The 19,455-nt window shown below is 27.9% G+C and overlaps 1 protein-coding gene across 1 annotated transcript in view; it reads left to right on the top strand.

Moving 5' to 3' along the window:
* The window catches only part of LOC107456645 (ectopic P-granules autophagy protein 5), a 172,244-nt gene that overhangs the window by 53,599 nt on the left and 99,190 nt on the right, over positions 1–19,455 (top strand). The window contains exons 16-20 of the mRNA XM_071187258.1: positions 402–566; positions 9,900–10,016; positions 13,254–13,519; positions 14,409–14,549; positions 18,185–18,296. Of these exons, the coding sequence (XP_071043359.1) occupies positions 402–566; positions 9,900–10,016; positions 13,254–13,519; positions 14,409–14,549; positions 18,185–18,296 (801 nt within the window). The remainder of the gene's footprint in view (positions 1–401; positions 567–9,899; positions 10,017–13,253; positions 13,520–14,408; positions 14,550–18,184; positions 18,297–19,455) is intronic.

Genomic DNA, 19,455 nt, shown 5'->3' with positions numbered 1-19,455 from the left:
ATATATATATATATAATTGTTTCATATTTTTCTACCTAATATATTTTTAAAATTCAATTTATTAAATGTCAATTTATTTTGTGACAGGGACTACAAATATGGCAGCTTGTTCTGCTATTAACTTAGAGTTATAAAAAGCTTTAATTTGTAAAGCATTGAAATTTGTTTTAATAATTATTGCAAAAATAGAAAAATAAATAAATGTTTTTGCAGATTATAAAACAATCTGAATTTTAATGCTATTAAATATGTTCTGGTTAAATAATAAAATATTGCTTTAACTTCAAGTAGAAATAAATATTTAAATAACTTGAACAATCTGACTTTTATACATGAGTTTATATCTTGTATGTAAATTTTGGTACTAGATGAATACATGTATTAATTTAAAAACATTTCAGCATGCTACTTATGTTTTGGAAAAAATTTCCTTGGAGCAGTGGATTCCAACACCAAAAGATATTGTTAATATTTCTCAATGGCTGTTGTCCTATAATCTATCGATGGCAAAAAACCATATTGCACGAATTTTACTTGAAAAAATGAACTGGAAATTCTCTCCTCAGGTTGTTGGAAATTTTTTTTAATTGTATATTATATATTATTTAATGTACTAAATTAATAAATTATTTGAACAAAAATTGTTTATTATAAATAAAGTTTATCTTAAAACTATTACTTTAACACAAATACATTTTTTAAATATATCTTTGATTATAAAGTGTAAAATTTCTAATTTGAAATAATAAATAGATGGTCTATTATTTTTTTTAATAGAAAAATATTTTAAGGTCATTTAAAAAAGCACTCAATTTAAAAATTCAATTATTATCACTTTCTTAACTTATTAATACAAATAGCTGTTTGAAAATAGTAAAAAAGTAATATTAATGTGTAATGTTAACAATACAGCATTTGAAACCTAATTTTATCCGTGTTTCTTGGTAACAATGTCAATCATGATTATTTTTAGATTTAAAAATTAATACTTTTATTATCTTTCTTAAATCTATCCTTATATTATAAAATAAACTATTTTATTTTCATACCAATGAAGCTGATGGAGCTTTTTCAGGCAATGTTATTTCTGTAATCTTTTGGGCTTATGATAATGATAACTGTTAAATAGTGCACAAAGTTTTAGCAGTTAAATCCATTAATTTTCCTAAATGAACTTAATACTAATTGTCTAATTATATAGCTGTCGATACAGGTTTTATTCCCACCTTCTTAGGTCACAGTCCACTTAAAAAAAATTAGCATTAAGTTTGTTTCAGAAAATGATAGGCATTCAGCTACAACTCATCCTAAATTACCACTAGAAATTCTCAGTAACAAATTCTATTTATCAAAAAAGAAGAGCACTGCCTGAAAAGCCATTTTAATTTATTTAGGATAATATTTATTGGCTCTTGTAAAGAGAATAGCTAAGGTACACTACTAAGTTATAGTAAATTCAAAAAATTTTAATTAAATACTAAAATTTATATAATTATATACTTTTGGGTATGGAAAAATCTAATTTTTGCATGTGAAAAAATCAGTTTATTATTAAAAAATATTCTTGTTAAATTTTTAACTGCAAAGCAATTCCACAAATAGTAAACGGAAGTGTTAAAATTTCTAACTTTAGTAAACTTAACATTTTGTATATTATTTTAAAACTAAAAATGTGTATTTTAATGTTTTGTAGCTTGTTAATAATTCAGGGTGGCCACCCACCTGGAAAACCTTGAAAACCTGGAATTATCAGGAAATTTTTTTTATACTGGAAAAAACCTGGAAAAATCAGGGAAATATGGATAAAAACCTGGAAAACCTAGAAATTTTAAAGAAAAGCTGGAAATTTTTTCTTATATATTTTTTTATTCACTAATTTAAATTATTTGCTAATAATTTTCTCAATTTAAATTGTTTCATCCATTATACCCACATTTTTTAGACGGAAATGTATCTCCAAACAGTTAAAATATCATCAACTTACTTTGCTTTCGTCAAAATTTGCTCCATTATAACCCTGTTAAACTAGAATACAACATAAAATTCTCCCATGCAAATGTAGAAACCTTTGATCTCTATGCAGACTGTACAATTTAGGAAAGGCAAAGATTATGGTGGATGTGGGAGACGGGGTTAGGATTCGGTTTTTAAATTCTGCCCGTGTTCACACAATGATTCAAGTTTCTTCGCAATTGAGAGTGGTAATTTTTTTCTATTTTGACAACATGTTTTTGTATTTTTAACTTTATTAAATTCTCTAAAAATTAGTTGGTTATAATTTAATAATAATAGATTTTATATTGCTCTCTTTTTCTGAAAGCTTTTCAACTCCTATTCAAAGAAATCTGTAAATTATTTTTTCTCAGCAAACCAACCTATCACGCACACAAATTGTTTTAATTCTTGTCGACAAATTGTTTTTCGACAAATTGTTACAATTCTTGCATTAATGCTAATTTTTTCTGTTTCATTTTAACCTTTTATAGTATATTTTTATTTTGAAAAATGTTTTCTTTAGAACTAACTATATATTAATATCACATTTTACGGTTTTGTTGGTAAATATTAGTTTTTTGATTCAAAATTCGAATTGTATAGTTGTCACAATATCGAAAGTTCGTAAATGTTGCTTGCATTCTAGAGATGATATTTCAAAACTATTCCTCTTTTTACCTAAAAAAGCTGACAATGACTAAGGAATATATAGGAAACATATTAAATTATATATATACATGAAATAATTTTTTTTTATTCATATGTGTTTAGTCAGGAGAAGGAAAACGAAACTTAGTGTTTTAGTTCTGCACTGTTCAAGATTCCAGTTGTTCAAACAAAAACAATTAACTATGCTAAACTGAAAAACTGTGTGTTTAGATTGGAATTCTTTAAATGTTTTAATTTCAAATAAGAAAAAAAATCAAAAAAGTATAAATTTTAAGGAATTTTATCTATTTTTTTTCTTCTATAGAGTATGGAACTAAAAATTAGACAATTTTACATTTCTGACATTAATTTTTTTATACTGAGTCTCTTAAAATAAAAATACTATTTCACAATACCATTATTTAAAAATTTGACTTGAGATATTGGTTTAAGGAAAATATGATCAGTGAATTTTATAAAAAGCACTGGTAAGATGAAATACAGTATATTGCAGTATACAGTACAGCTTTATATTGAATTGTAATTACAGTGATTCACAAAAGTGTTGATACACATATGACTTTCAATGAAATAAGACTATCCATTAATTAAAATGAATGTTTCAGAATGTATATTTAATGATAAAAGATGTGTTCTAATCTTAACAAAACTGAAATATTTTAAATGACAATATGAAATATTTTAAAAACAAAGGAAAAGTTTATTTTTAAGGAATCAATCATCAAAAAATGACAAGAACTTTATCCCACAAAAGTCATCATATACTTTTAAAGAAAAAACTCAGTCTATTAGTAATTTAATTTTTCGTTAAATTAACATTTAGTGGAGTTTCCTTTAGCATCTACAATAGCTTTTAAAGGTTGAAAATACGTGCAACTAGTTTTTTTTTTGTCAGGTGAAATTCGTGCAGAATATTTTTTTAAATTTTTACAGAAACTTTTACAACACTCAATTGCAAATTTATGAATTTTTCCACAAAATTTATAATTTTAATCTCTGATTTGAAGTCCTTCTTTTAAGCATTTTATCACATATTGCACAGTTCAATTGAATACCGTAAACTAATTTAACATATTCATTACTGATTTACCTCTTATGAAGACAAATAATCAAATTTGGTCTATTTTATTACGACTACAAGTAATTTTTAAATGATAAAATAAAGTATTACGGAGTTAACAAGCAAAAATTAAAATATAATTTTGCTATTATAGGTTTGATACTAAATTGCTAATAAAGAAATGAAAAATTTAATAAAAAATAATTAAATAAAAAAAGCAATTGACGATATCTTTAATTCTGAGATCCAAAACATTTAAATGTACGATGACTTTCGTGGGGTAACATTTTTGTTACTATTTGATTAAAAAATTAACTTTTGCTTTGTTTTTAAAATATTCCGTGCAGTTTTGCTAAGATTAGATTATACATCTTATTATCAAATACCCATTGTGAAATATTCATTTTAATTATTGAATTTTTATTACCTATTTCAATATAAGTTATAAGTGAGTGAGCACTTTTGGGAGCCACTGTAATTATTAAAAATTATTGATATATAATCACCTGAAACGGTTTTCTTTTCCTTAATGAAAATATATTAAACAATACTTATCCAAGGTTTTATTGGTTATTCTGATTTTGTCATTTTGTAGGTACACTTTGAGCAAATACTACTTAAAGTAACACATTAAATTCAATAAAAACAACTAAAATTATTCAATAACAACAATATATTCTGCAAGCTAAACATATTATTTTCTCCACATCTTAATTTTTTAAAAATTAATGTTGTACCAGAACATTAAAAAATAATGAAAAAATATCTTGTAAGAAAATAAATTTTTTTTCAAGATATGTTTAAAAAAATGACATTTTGAATAAGATATTTTATAATAACGACACTTTTCTTGTACACATCCTACACTTTATAAGAAAAAAGGAAAAAAAACACAAACCTGGAAATTTTGAGATTTTTACCTGGAAAAATCAGGGAAATTTGAAATCTGTTTTGAGTGACCACCCTGTAATTACCACCATTTTTCAACTCGGAACTCTTGTTTCATTTTTTTCAAGAACTATGTGAAATAAAGGATTTATTTACTTAGTCCATTTTAATATTAAATAAAAAAATTTTAGTGTTTTACCTATTTTGATCATTTTTGGTAACATTATACTGCAATTATGTACAGAATAAGTAGTTCTTTGAAAAAATAATTTTGATAGGCAAATTTTTTGTTGTGTCTGTTACAAAAATTAAGCAAAGGTTAATTTTTTTCATTATTTAACTATATCTTTAAAATCTTTTCTGGCCCTTTTATCATTGTTAATGACAAGTTAAATGCCAAAGCAATTTTTTCCAAGCATGCAATTGTAATAAACGTAACATTTTGTGTTTATGAATCTAACCTATCCACATTCGTAACAAATCATGAACTTGAATTTAAAAAATAAATAAATCAATCTTTAGATATATTTGAGAGAGACTAAACAATTATATTTTTAAATTTTTGTTCTTTTTAATTATACAAAAATTCAATACTATATCATTTTAAATGTTACATATTTATTAGGCAAATATTTTTAGATGGAATGTTTAACTAAAAAGTTTATAATATTTTAAAAATAAATTGCATTTTAAATATCAGCAACATTTGATGTCAGGGCTCTAAATCATTGATGGTTTGTTAGTTCAAGACCACTAAAATGTAACTCAGACCATCATGAAATAATTAGCAGTGGTCCCAGACACTAGCAACCAATGTAAAAGGATGTATTAATTTTTTTAGATTTTCGGTTGCATGTTTTGGTGATTGTTTTTGTTCTGAAACAGCAAATTTTATCATGACATTGACACTACACAAACTTTGTAATCTAATTTTTCATATAAATTCATTTTATTAACTTAAAAATTTAATAAATTGAGACATATGAACCAGCAAAAATGTGAACAGACTAATATCTTTAGGTAGCTGATCCTTCAGACCAGTGACTAAATCTTCTTCATTTTTACCTAGGCTTGATGGTGATTAAATATTCTAATCTGGTAACAGAAAAACTTCCGAATGACAAACAATCTGTAGTTTTATTTCTTTTAAAATTAAGAACTATAAAAGTTAATTAAGTTATTTGTTCTGAAATTTTTTATCAACTACCAAATTTAATTTCAAATAAAAAAAAGAAACATATTTTTTTATTATTTTTGTACAAGTTTGTGATATTTATGAGATTTTTTTTTCTTGAAACTGTTCTAAATTTAATTTAACACTCACTAAAACATTAAATCGCTTTAAACCATCACTAAATCGCTTTACATAAAAAAGAGAAAAGTCTTCACTTTTGAGAACGCTAAAATCAGACAAGAAATGTACTCGCCAGGTGGATTATAGGGAGAACTTCTCTATTACGCAGCAACAAAATGTAGTAAAAAGTGCACACTAGACAAATGTCTAATTATCACTTGCACAGCAGTTGTATACACTGTACAAGGAAAATATTCATATGCAATGATCTGAGATCATTTGCCTTATGTCAATTTATTTACAAAATAAAAAAAACTTCCTCATCTTCAGTATGTTGATATTTTTTCTGATAGTGCGGCTCAACATTTTAAGCAATGATAGAAAAACCTGAATAAAAAAAGTGCCAACTGAGCCTATCACAGACCAAAGGAAAAAGCTTTTCTAATTTTTTTTCTGTAGTGAAGTTCATTGAGGCATTGTAAATTTCTTATATAACAATTAAAATATGAACACTACTTCTTTCTTATTTAATTGCAAACATAAATAAAAAATGAGCTTCTTGCTTTATAAATCATTATGTAATAATCTCTTGTATATAGGAAGTGTACAAAAATATTCGTTTTACTCAAAAATTTGTTTTTAAAGTTCTTTCTTGCTTTTTTATAAAATGTGTTCATAAAATCATTAAAACTATTTATTCTGAATTATAGTAATTTTCTTGTTGCTATCTTTTATTTGTTTATGTTCCTAGTTGGTAAAAACTGATCTATAATTTAGATTTAGAGAGTTCATAACAGCAAATGTTACATCCGTTACAAAGTAATTTGCATTTTTCATGTTTATCAAAAGTCACAATCTTTAATACTTGAATGCTTTTGAAACTATCATATCTTCTAAATATGTATTAAAAAACTTTTTTTTTTTTTAATTTTGGAAAAATCAATAGAAATATGAAAACTAATTGTCCACTGTGCAATTTTGATATTAGTGTAAGTTATGTTCGTAACAGTCAGTTTTTATTTATTTATTTATTTTTAAATTTATGAAAGTTAAAAAGTTTCTGAGAAAGTGCAGTGGACTCCAAGAGATATCCCTACAAATATTTTAATATGCATTTGATGATTTTTAATTAAGTTATATAAATTCAAAGATGACAAATGTTACCATAATGGTGGAATTGCCCTCTAAGAACTGTAAGGCAGAAAGTGTAATCTTATAAATTTAAAGTTCTTTTTTTTTCATTTCAAATCATTTATCTCTAAATAATATTTCAAGTTATTCAAATATATATTGATGAAAACATATAAATCTATCTATTTTTAAACTAAAAAAATTATATTAATGATCTAGTGAAGTTAGCACTATTTTCCCCCATATGGTTGATGTAATGATAGAAATGTTGAGCAGAAAAGAAACAGCATCTCATTGCTGAACATTAAACTTCCTTCTGAAGAATTTGGGAAAACTAAAGCAGACTGACGTTTTCCCATTATCTTTGTGGTTTGCCTGTCAAAAGATATTGAGGAAAATGAACATGTTATTACTAAATAGTTGCATACTGCTGCATGTTCAACAGGAGGATTAAAACGAATGTTTTCAAAATTTCTTTTGTACGCAGTAAAATAAGAAATTGTTTAGGTATTGCTAAGACTGCAAACCTTGTAACAATATTCAAAGCTCTAAATAAATAGTTCATTTTTATATTCTTAAAACAAATGTGATTTAAAATGAGATTCTAGCAGATTTAAAAATAAATTAAGAGGAATATGTATAAAATATAATAGTGAGCAATTCTTTTTTTTATGTAAAACTTCTGATTAGTTAATTTTTTTTTTCAACCCTGGTTCTAGGTCTGGAACAAAGAAGTATTAGGTGTCATTTAAAAAAGAAGTATTATGCTCAAATAAACATTGAAAGAATTGTTTTCATTGTCCATCGGTTGTTTTGCATTAATAAGCTCTGATGGAGTAAATGCAAAGCATTATTCCTATCATTAGAATAATAAATAATCTTAATATAAAAAACTGCCGATTCTTGCATTGTCTAATTTCATTAAAGATTTGAAGCAAATGTTAAGTAAGAGATATAAAAATGTCACTCACACGCTTCCTTGTGCAGTATGCAAAATAGAAAAGTACAGACATTAATAACTTTTCATCCAATGATTGGATTGTCATGAACTAAGATTCAGTTGCTTAAGGCCTGGTTTCTTAGGACAGGTCGGCGTTACAAATCGTTAGCTTGAAGCAAGCCCTAACCTCTGATTGATCAATTTGTGTATTAAATAGCGTTTGTCATCAAATGCTTAGCTTGAACGACAACTGCCGTTCGAATCAGCTGCTGTTGGATTGCAATGTAACATTAACGGCAGAAGCAATGGCGGACAACAGCCAACAGAGCATTGAAATCAGCCACGATTTTGATTTCGAGGAGAAATCAATATCTGAAATTTAAAAAATGACCTAATTTGTATAATGTAAGATATAAATCATACAAAGATTCTGTGCTTAAAACAATCTGTGGTTACAGATTAAAAGGTCATTTTTTTCCCTCTAAAGCACTGGTCGGAAATAACACATATAAAGTTATAGGAACTAGCTACAAAAATCAAAATAAATATTTGTTTACGTCATTAACGCATGCCCAGTACGAGATAATGTCTGAGTTGAAACGACTGCTCATGCTGAGCTTACAAAACGGTATTTTGTTGGCGTCAGGGTACATCAACCTCCCACTGACGCCCAGAGAAGGCATTTGTCTTAACAAACCAGGTCTTTAGTGGCCTAACCTTAAACTTGTTAATTAATTAGTGCAGGCGATATCTTTAGTTCTGTAATCAAACAAAAAAACTTATATTCTCTGAAATAAAATACTTTTTTTTTTTTCGGATCTTTGACCCGCAAAATATCAAGAGTAGCTGCAATCTGAAAAAAATGCTCCCAATAATTTAGGCAAAAGAGCAATTATAAGTTTGGATCCTTTAATGTTAATTTTACTCTTGTATATTTTATTATATCTCAGGAACTTTTTAAGTGAATTGAAGCATTTTTACTCTTAATTATAAGTTTTATTTATTTGAATTTGTTGATTCCATGTCGAAACTAATCTTTAATAATTATATCTTTCTATTATTTAATTATAGTCAAAATGTTTTAAATTGTAAGGTATTTAATTCTTTGTACAATTTTAAAATAGGCAATTTTAAAAGACTAAATATAAAATATATATAAATTGGTCAAAAGGTTTGAGTGATTCGATTTTAAAAAGGTCATATTTAAAGTTTTACTTCTTGAAAATTACTTGACCGATTTCAGTCAAATTTTTGCATTTTATCATTTAAAATCATATATTTATATTGGTGTAAAATTTTGCACTCCTTACAATTCAAAATATTTTGGACCATTATTAAATAAGTTAGTAATAAATAATCATTAAAAACTATTTTTGCATGTAATTACCTTTGGTTAAACAAATGTTATAATTATACATTTAAAAAATTTTATTTTCCTAAAAAGTTCCTAAAACATAGGGAAATACATAGAATGTAAAATTAAGATTATGGGGGTTCAAACTTTTGATTCCTCATCTTTCTCTATTTGACCATAATTTCTAGATTAATAATTGACCATATTTTCTAGATTGTGGCATCCCCTCATATCTTTAGGGTCAGAAATTCAAATCTGTCAAAATCATAGTATGTTTAACACTAATCATTACCAAGTTTTTTTTTTTGTTTGAAAATTAGCGGTGTAATTATATGATTCATTGGACTATTTATTTGAGACCTGATGAGGACTGTTTATTTATTTGATTACTGTATGTTACCGGTAGATACTAGTGTATCAAAGACCTGATGAATAATTTGACCCCTGTAGCAACCCTGTATATTTTTCAAGATAATAAACAGATTTCAGATTTTTATTCCTATTTATAAATTACTTTTAAGCATTTGTTTGTTATATTACTCTTGTGATTTTTTTCTTTTTGTCTTAGGGCGATCTGACTTTGCCCCTTAAACTACACAGAGAAATTGCAGTTTTAGTTTTGCAAGCTTACATGAAATTTGATAATAATGGAAATGAATGGAGTGTATCACGTGGCTTAAACCAGGTAAACTATTTGTTCAAATTACCTAATATTTTGTGTACAAAAAGATCCACTGTATAAAACAATTTACTAAGATATAATTAGGAAAAAAATTCCTTGCATGTTATTCTTTAAACATAACAATTCTTTATCTTTTCTTTATATGAGCAAAAAAAAAGGAAGTACATTATGTAAATGATCTATTCCTAATAGCTAAAAGTTCTATTAGCAGTTTTCCAATAACTCTATCAGTAACTTTGAACTTTAAAATTACAATTATATATAGTAGGTTAATCACAATGGATCTTTGGCTAAGGCATTTAGATCTCGTTGTGAAGAATTAAGTTTTGATCCGTAGTTGTGACTTAAAGCAGTCTCAGCTTCAACTCAATGTTTACCAACTTGTCTAGCAAGTACAGACTAGTGTGCAATGCTAATCACATTGCCACCATCATGCTGTTGGTCATGAAAATGTAAAGCCTTATCCTTCGTGACCACCACTAGCAAGTAGGAAACTCGGTTAAAAAATCAGAGGCTTGCTTAAAAAAAACAACAAAAAAAAAACGCAGTTACTAGAATTGCTGATAACCTCTTGTGGTCTGAATTTCTGATAATTTTTTCGGCCCTTTCCACGTGGTTTTTCAAATTCTGATATTTTTAACAGGATTGTATTATGACATAAATTTTGAATTAAGAGTCATCCCATCTAGATTAAAGATGGTTCCATTGTAAATACACTTTGCTTCCCAATAATTTTATCGTCATTGTCATTGTGTACGTCTTTTTTGTCATTGTGATGTGGTTAATTGTTATGACATGTGGAATACAAATAAGAGTAGTTATGCTTTGCAATTATAATTCTTACAATACTCAAAAATTTTAACCTATAAGACTTTTTAACATTTTAATACTAATTTGTAGAATATGCAATGAATAAAATCATTGCAGTAATAATTGTTTTAGAAGAAAAATTAAATATTTTAGGTCCCCAAAAAACACACCCTTTTAATGCCCTTTCTTATAGTGGACTACTCCGTTTCTTGAGTTCTGTCATTTTTAAGGTTTAGAATGAACAAATGCTAATCCATGATTCATAATGCTCAGGTTGTACAATCAAAAGACACAAAAATCAAGCATTAAGCTTAATTTAGATAAAGAGAAAAATTAAGTTTAAGAGGATTAGACAAGTTCTTATTAAAATTTAATGGAATTAAAAGTGCACTTTTTAAGAATTGTACAATGCTCTTAGAACTGCGCCACACAAAACTAAAATAATGTCCTTTTTTTATCCGTTAATCTACTTGTTATTTTAACTGAAACTGCATCAATGATAAAGCAAACATTGTATTCAGGTATATTTTGCTAAATTTAGTGCATAATTTCGATATAATGAAACATATCAGGTATGCGTTTCTTTTGCTAATTCATGAATTTCCGTGAATCTCAAGACCATTGATTTATGGAATTCCACCAATCATTTATAATCCCCCAAAATTTACTCACAGTTTCGCTAATCAAACATATACATTTTATTACTTTTGCAAAATCTCGTTAACAAGGCATTTATTTAGCCCTTAGCAGCACCCTTTGTTTTTCTTCCCAAACTTTCATTCACCTGCAATAACTTTTTTATGCAGATTTGTTAGAGAAAAACGTAAAAATTCTGTATATTGTAGTATATTTGTGCTATAAAACTAGTATATTTTTTAAAAACTTGTATTTTAAGGAGTTATAATTTTGTTGCAAATTCTGATTTGTTACAGAAGAATTATCTAATCAATCTGATAAATTAAACATCTTTTTTATTTGCCTACAATTAGATTGATTTTATGTTTTATATGATATTACAACATGGAAATTTTGAATCGCACATGTCCGTAAATATTTTTCAACACGCCCAAAACCATTGTAAATCCTTGTTAGACTTAGAGGTTGGGCAGCTCTGACGAGCAGGGCACATCGACCAGGTGTCTCCTGAGGATGCAGTGACCAGTAAGAAGACCTATGATCCTCCTTAAACTGTTTCTATTAAGTTTTAAGAGCTCCTTTTGACATACACTAAGACAGTCGCGATTCAGCTCCTTAGCTAGTCTCTGACCATCAGCAACGCGCCACTCCTCATGGGCAATCTTGCCGTAGAACTTGAAAATGGATGCCCTAAATGAGGTGGGAGAAATTCCCAGCGCAGGTTCAGGGCCCCAGAAAATTGCATTAGAGCCAGCCCGTGCTGCTTCATCAGTTTCGACCATTCCGTTTTTTTGCTGTTAATGCAGTTGATTTTCCCATTGTTTTTTAAATTCAAATATTATTACAACCTGCAAAGCATATTCATATTTGGGAAAAATTTCTAATTTAATGTTTATTGGAAATTAAAGTTTTTTTACGGGCACTTGTTTATTGTGCTTCTAAAATATGTACAAATAGTTATGTCCTCAATGAAGAGCTCTTTTACCTTAAAGGCTTAGGTGCCTTTGTTGATCCTGGTTTTCCTTCTAATATTATTGATTTCATAAAAAAGAGAAAATTAATCTCTCAATCCATCAAATTCACAAACAAGAACTTTAACAATTTCAGTGTTTTACCTTATTATTCAAAGATCAGTCCTCTAGTTACGACAGTTTTGAGTAAATTTAAGTTTAAAGTAATTTTTTTCCCATGTAAATAAACTAAATTTCATCAACCTTAAAGATCTGTGACTAATATTATTAGCTGGGGTATTTATCAAATTTTGTGTCACTGTGGTCTTGTGTATATTGGACAAACTAAATGTACCTTTAATCTTTGTTTTAAAGAACACGAAATATATGTTTAAAATCAGGACATTCACCAATCTCATCGCTTTGTATATTTGGAAATCAACTCACAGGTTTTTTCCTTCTGCTAAAATCATTCAACACTACTCTTCATCTACAGAACTTGATTTTTGAGAGTCATTCTAAATTTTAAAAAATTCGTTAATGATCTTTCTACTATCCCATTCCCCAATATTTGGAACTTTCTAATTTATTCTGTATCACCCTGGGGTTCTCACCAAATCCCCTCACTCTTGTTTCTTACCTCCCCTTGTCATTATTCTGTTCAAATGTGATCCTCTGTCTCTATTGGTTAAACCACATTGCATGCGTTTGTCTCATTACTTTTTACCATCATCAATGAGTCAAGTTCTTATTTATAAGACTGAAACTGAATGTCCATTTCTTTACTTTTATTTGTGCTTTATTCATGTTGGTTTTTTGCTTTAGTATATTACTATTGTTTTAGATCTTGCATTATACTTCACTTAAAAGTGTTTCTAAAGAAGATGAAGGTTTCGTTCCTTGGGCTTGGAGACTTTTATTCTCTCTTAAACTACATGCATTGGACAGCAAGCATCCGAATTGGGTAAATGTTTATGATGGATTAATAGAAATTCATGATTTACCTAATCCTTTTGAGGACCTTTGGCTGCATCCATTGAAGTTAGCATATGAATCAAATCATCCTGCAGCATGTTACTTAATGCTTGTGATGACAGATATTGGACATGGGTAAGTTTCATGTATAGATAGAAACATTTATAACTATGGTATATTGGTAGAGTATCTGAGCTATTTTAGAGTTAATCTATTATATCTTCTGTTTGTTTTGTATTTCATGATTCCCAGAGTAAATTACCAAAAATATAGATCTGTGATACTAGAGAAGTGATGCAATATCTCACTTGCATCTCATATATATGTATATATTATTTACTTATTTGTCCAAAGCAAGAAACAAAATCTTTAAAATTTTGTGTGTTGATGAGAAATAATTTAAATATTTAATATTGATTAATAAGAATTTATTATGCTCATAATATTTCAAAGTTGGGAAATATTTTTTATTGAAGCCTTAATTTTTTCATCCTGCATCGAATGAAATTAAAATTGTGTACTTATTATGTTTAAAGTTTTAGAGGCTTTTTACTTTCAAAAAAAATAAAAACTTGCACATTTTTATAATTTTTTTATTTACAAATTCTTATACTTCAAATATTTTTGACTCTGAAAACAGAACAAGTTTTTGAAATTATTTTTAAAGCATTATTTTTGATTTAGCTATGCTAAATTTTAGCATCCATAAACTTCTACCTTATTTTTGAAGTATAAAAATTTATAGTTGAAAAGTATATTTGTTTTGATTTATTCAATAACTTAGTTTTTTATGCTATTTTGATTTGTAAAAACTGACATTGACAATATTATTTATTGTAAAGAAAATGTTACATTGAATTAATCAGGCACCATAAAAAATGTCATAACACTTCTCAATCTCTTTTAATGTTCCACTATTTTAATGATAATTTTAGTAAAAATATACTTAAATGTACTTCTAATGTAAATTAAAAATTAACTTATAATATGCTTGATTTTTTTAATGGAATGCGATATGTTCTAGGGTAAAAAAATTGATGAAATATGGGTTAGATTGTTTGATATCTCTCATTAATAATCAGCATTACTTGGCAGCTATTCAGTCTCTTTACTATGTTTTACCTTTTTTTGAGAAAAATTCTGATGAACTTTTAGCACAAACAGAGTAAGTATTTTTCAGTTTATTTGTCTTTTCATTTTATCTATAATTAACAGTACTTGATTAATGAATACATATGTTTCAAAATCATAGCATATTCATCAAGGCATTAATAAAATAAGTATGGAGACTCCTGCTGAAAATTTCTAACATCATATTTGCACATGAAGGTGTAAAAAAAAATTTTTTTCATTAATTTAGCCAATCATGTTATTATAATTATATTTTTGGCTGCAGAGATTTTAAGACTTGAAACAAGGTTTTTTATTCATCTGCTTAATCTTAGATTTTTTTTATTTATGTGTTAGTTGTTGGTAGCAACTTAATAAAAAATGCGTTGAGAATAAAAGCCAAGTTTTCCATGTTTTACTCTTTAATCTCTCTTGTTACATAAGTTAGTTTGGACTGTTACTGTTAGCTTGTTACTGTTAGTTTGGAGAAGGACGTGGGTGGTATAGAGATTAGTTTAGAAACATACTGTTGCAAACTATGTGTCTCTTAGATACAAGTCAACACATACAATAATTTGCAGCCTTAGAAATATGATGGCGATCCATGATAGTTGGTGTGGTGAGGAGATTAAAAATTATTAAAAAAGGTTGCATATTAAATAGCCGAAAAGATTAAAATGAAAAATCAGCATAGAGTATTAGCATTTAGAACTAGTTATCACTATCCATAGTGCAGCACATAGGTTTTGCCGCAGGCCCAGCAGAAACATCTAAATGAAAACCAAGCATATTTAAATAAAAAAAATCGTTACTCACCTCACTATGACCAAAAAGACATCAGCTACAGAAAATAAACTAAAATATATTTAAAATAAAATATTAAAGGTTGCTCTCAAACTTCATTAGGAAAAAAATCAAACACACACGACCGACAAAAACAGCAGGCTTCTAGAAAGCCTTTTATTGCTAAGCATTCTCAATACAAAATGTGAGAAAAAAATTGCAAGTGACACAGTAACAGACGAGACATCGTCTTTTTAATCTTGGCTTACATTGGCTGGAAAGCTAAAATGGTTGGCAAAAGTAATGATTGTGCACCCAATCAATGTTTAGGACTGAAGTTGAATAAGCCAAATTTGGCTAGAAAAAAGTAAGAATAAGGTCACAATTAGGTTGCTGAATATGTAACACAAGTCAAAAAAGAATATTCTAGGAGCTATTAAAACAAAAGGAGTTACCTCAAAGTCCTAGGTGGATCTGCAGCTTTTAAATAGTTTGCGGAGATGATGGTAGCTAAATTATAGTAGTCTTAAACTAGTGATGAAAGCATCCTCATCTGCAAAGGTCACACAGTAATTCCCATGAGAAAAGGATATTTGGTTTGAGTCAGTAACAATATGAGGACTACATAATAAGATAACTTTCCACAAACAATGAAATGCCAGAAATAAATATGTGGAGTAAAGTAAAAATATTGTTAATTTTCTTAGTAAAAATTAAACTAAGAATTAATCGATATTAATCATTCAAAAATAAAATTAAAAAAACAAACAAATGTTCTAATAGACAATTACTTAAATAATAACCATACAAGAAACAAATGAAATAAAATAAAAATATGACCACCGAAGCCGACGTCTTCAGGGGGTACCGGCCTCGGTAGCCATTAAAAACAAAACCATTTCTATTTGAGGGAGAAGCAAAAGCTTAAAATATCTCCCTCAGTACCCCGATGGTTTTGTATAGAGGTCCAGGAAAAACAAGATACATTCAAAAGAATAAACAAATTACGAAAAGAAAATCAATCAAAATCATCAGAAAATTAAAAACTCACAGTCACAGGTCAAGAATCAACTTCAATTTTTGCTTCTCCCTCAAATAGAAATGGTTTTGTTTTTAATGGCTACCGAGGCCGGTACCCCCTGAAGACGTCGGCTTCGGTGGTCATATTTTTATTTTATTTCATTTGTTTCTTGTATTGACCTGTGACTGTGAGTTTTTAATTTTCTGATGATTTTGATTGATTTTCTTTTCGTAATTTGTTTATTATTTTGAATGTATCTTGTTTTTCCTGGACCTCTATACAAAACCATCGGGGTACTGAGGGAGATATTTTAAGCTTTTGCTTCTCCCTCAAATAGAAATGGTTTTGTTTTTAATGGCTACCGGGGCCGGTACCCCCTGAAGACGTCGGCTTCGGTGGTCATATTTTTATTTTATTTCATTTGTTTTGTATTGATACTTTTTTCTGAAATTTCTGCTGCTTCTTAGCGCGTTTTTTTCAAAGAAGTTTTATCCTTTTGATCTTAATTATTTGTGTTTTCTTTCAGTATTAAATAATAACCAATTATTTAAAATATTTTAACCCAATATTGTGGAAGCAAATATTAAAAAAATTAGAATTGGTTTTGTTCACACACGATGCTAATAATTAATAAATGATAATATAAATTACATTGAAGAGGAAGAAATTGAATCACAACTATTTTTCTTAATTAAAAATTAATTTAACAAAAATATACCATATTAAAGTAACATATTTAAATTAATGATATTGTTTGCAAATTACTTAATGCATGTATTTTAATTTATCAAGGTTAAATATAACAGAATATTTCAATGTTTTAAAATAAATATTCATATGTGGTATACAATACCTCTTATGTTCCTATTTAAATAATAACAAATTATTTAAAATATTTTAATCCAATGTTGTGGAAGTAAATATAAAAAAAATGAGTTTAGTTCACACACGAAACTGGTAATTCATAAATGATTACATAAATTACATTAAAGAGGAAGTAATGAAATCACATCAACTTTTCATAATTAAATAAATCAGGGCCTGTATTTCAAATTATTAGCCAGTAAATTAGCTAAATATCAAAAGTATTCTCCATTTTTCGAAAGTCTTCGCCAAATTCAAATCTTCATTTTTTATGATTAATTTTTTTCCCCATAGAAAACTATTTTAGCATCTACCGTAAATTACTGTAATCGAATTAAAAAATACTGATTTGCTTAGAAACATTCATTTTGACATAATTTTCATTTCTTTCTACTGGAAAAAATCGTTCACCAAAACACTATTTTGTTTGCCAAATTTACGATTTTATTGCATCTGGCGAATGCTTAGCGTAGGCCCTGCTAATGACATTGATTGCAAATTGCTTAAAGCATATATTTTAATTTGCAAAGGTTAAATATAAATAAGTTTTTTATATTATAAAGCAAATATTCATAAGTTGTATACAATACCACAATTGGATTTCTTTGTAAAATAATTGATATATGCCTTTTGTAGCTCAATAAATCCTGTTTGCCTTGCTGTGATCTGATGTTGGCAGAAATTGCACTAATGATTTAGTTATTTCTTCTATATTGTAAAAGGATGAATGTGCCTACTAATATGTTTTTGTTTATGTGTTATTTCTGATTCATTTATGTGTTTAATGTAACAACCACTAAATCATGCATTATTTAATAATACTTCTTAAAACCAAATCATCACATGTGTATCCACCTATGGTTTTCATTAAGGTTTATTTTTTCTATTATTTTCTTAAATTATTTAATTAGTTAATCTCTTATTTTCTCACTGTAAATTGATTTATATAGTATTTTATAACTAACTTTATGTTTTCATTGTTTTTGCTGTCTCTTTTAAAATTTCATTTTTATAAATTTTAGATTCATCAAAGCTATGGGTAGTTTAATGATAGCAGATGCGTCAGTAATTTCAAAGATAACAGGAGAAGCTATTGTTGGTGCAGTTCTTCTGAAGCTTGCCTCAATGATAAAGGTAGCTAAAAAATCTTTTCATTGAATTATTTTAGAATTATATTTAATAAATGCATCAAAGAGATACATACTATTAATCTTGCTACTAAATTTTGGAAAAATAAACATTTTCGTGCACAGATATCAGAAAAAGTTATGAATAGGTATCTGGAATATTGTATTTTTGTGTATTGTATGTATTTTTATGTGTACTTTATGTATTGTATGTATTTTTTATGTGTACTTTATGTATTGTGTGTATTTTACACCAATGAAAACAAATAAATGAGAAACATTTTCTTTTGAAAAAAAAGAACAAAATAAGCAATGACTGTATGTAAATTAGGTATAAGATAATAACTAAGCTCTTCACAGACATCTGTGCACTGCGGTAAACTGTGATGTCATAAGGTAGTGGCTGTATGATGACGTAATTTACTTGCCCAGGCTTGTAATGTTAGGCCGTTTTACATCATAGCTTAGCCCAATCCTTATATTTTGCTCATCCATCTTTAGTATGGTCAGTCATCATTGTCTAGATGATGCCAGTATAGGGTAAATAGATGGAATACTTTAAACAGGCCTATCACAGGCTACCTATTGTAGGAACAGTGGTCCGCAAACCTAGCCATGGCTGAAAAAGAGCAACAATGCCGGGTCAACTCTGATTTGTAGCTTCTAGCCAAAAGGAATAAGCCTGTGACAATGATGCAACTGTCTCACAACCAGTATAATGCAACAGGAATATCCATTTCACATATAAGAGTCACCCAGAGACTTAATGCAGGTGGTATGTGTGCCGGGCACCATGTAGTTTGCATTCTATTGACTATGAACTGCAGAAAAGATTGTTTAGCATCATACTAAGAACACCCATCTTGGACAGCAGATGATTGGAATGGGTTCTCTTTAGTAATTAGTCACGATTCAGTCTGGACAGACTCAACACATGTTCTCATCTGGAGAGAATCCAGGACTCAATATCAGCCCTCTAACATTGTCGAAAAGGGCCACTATGGTCGAGGTGGTCTCATGGTCATGGCAGACGGACCTTCGTGTGTTTGATAGAGGTACTCTGACAGGTCAGCTTGTGCAGGGACAAGATCCATGCACCCTATGAGATTTTCCTGTGGAGCATATGGACCAAATTTCATCGATTTCTACGATAAATGCCTGTCCAC

This window comes from Parasteatoda tepidariorum, chromosome X1 (assembly GCF_043381705.1).
Source record: "Parasteatoda tepidariorum isolate YZ-2023 chromosome X1, CAS_Ptep_4.0, whole genome shotgun sequence".
In the NCBI taxonomy this organism is placed as follows: domain Eukaryota; kingdom Metazoa; phylum Arthropoda; class Arachnida; order Araneae; family Theridiidae; genus Parasteatoda; species Parasteatoda tepidariorum.
Note: the sequence above shows the minus strand (reverse complement) of the source record. Positions and strands in the feature narration are given on the sequence as shown.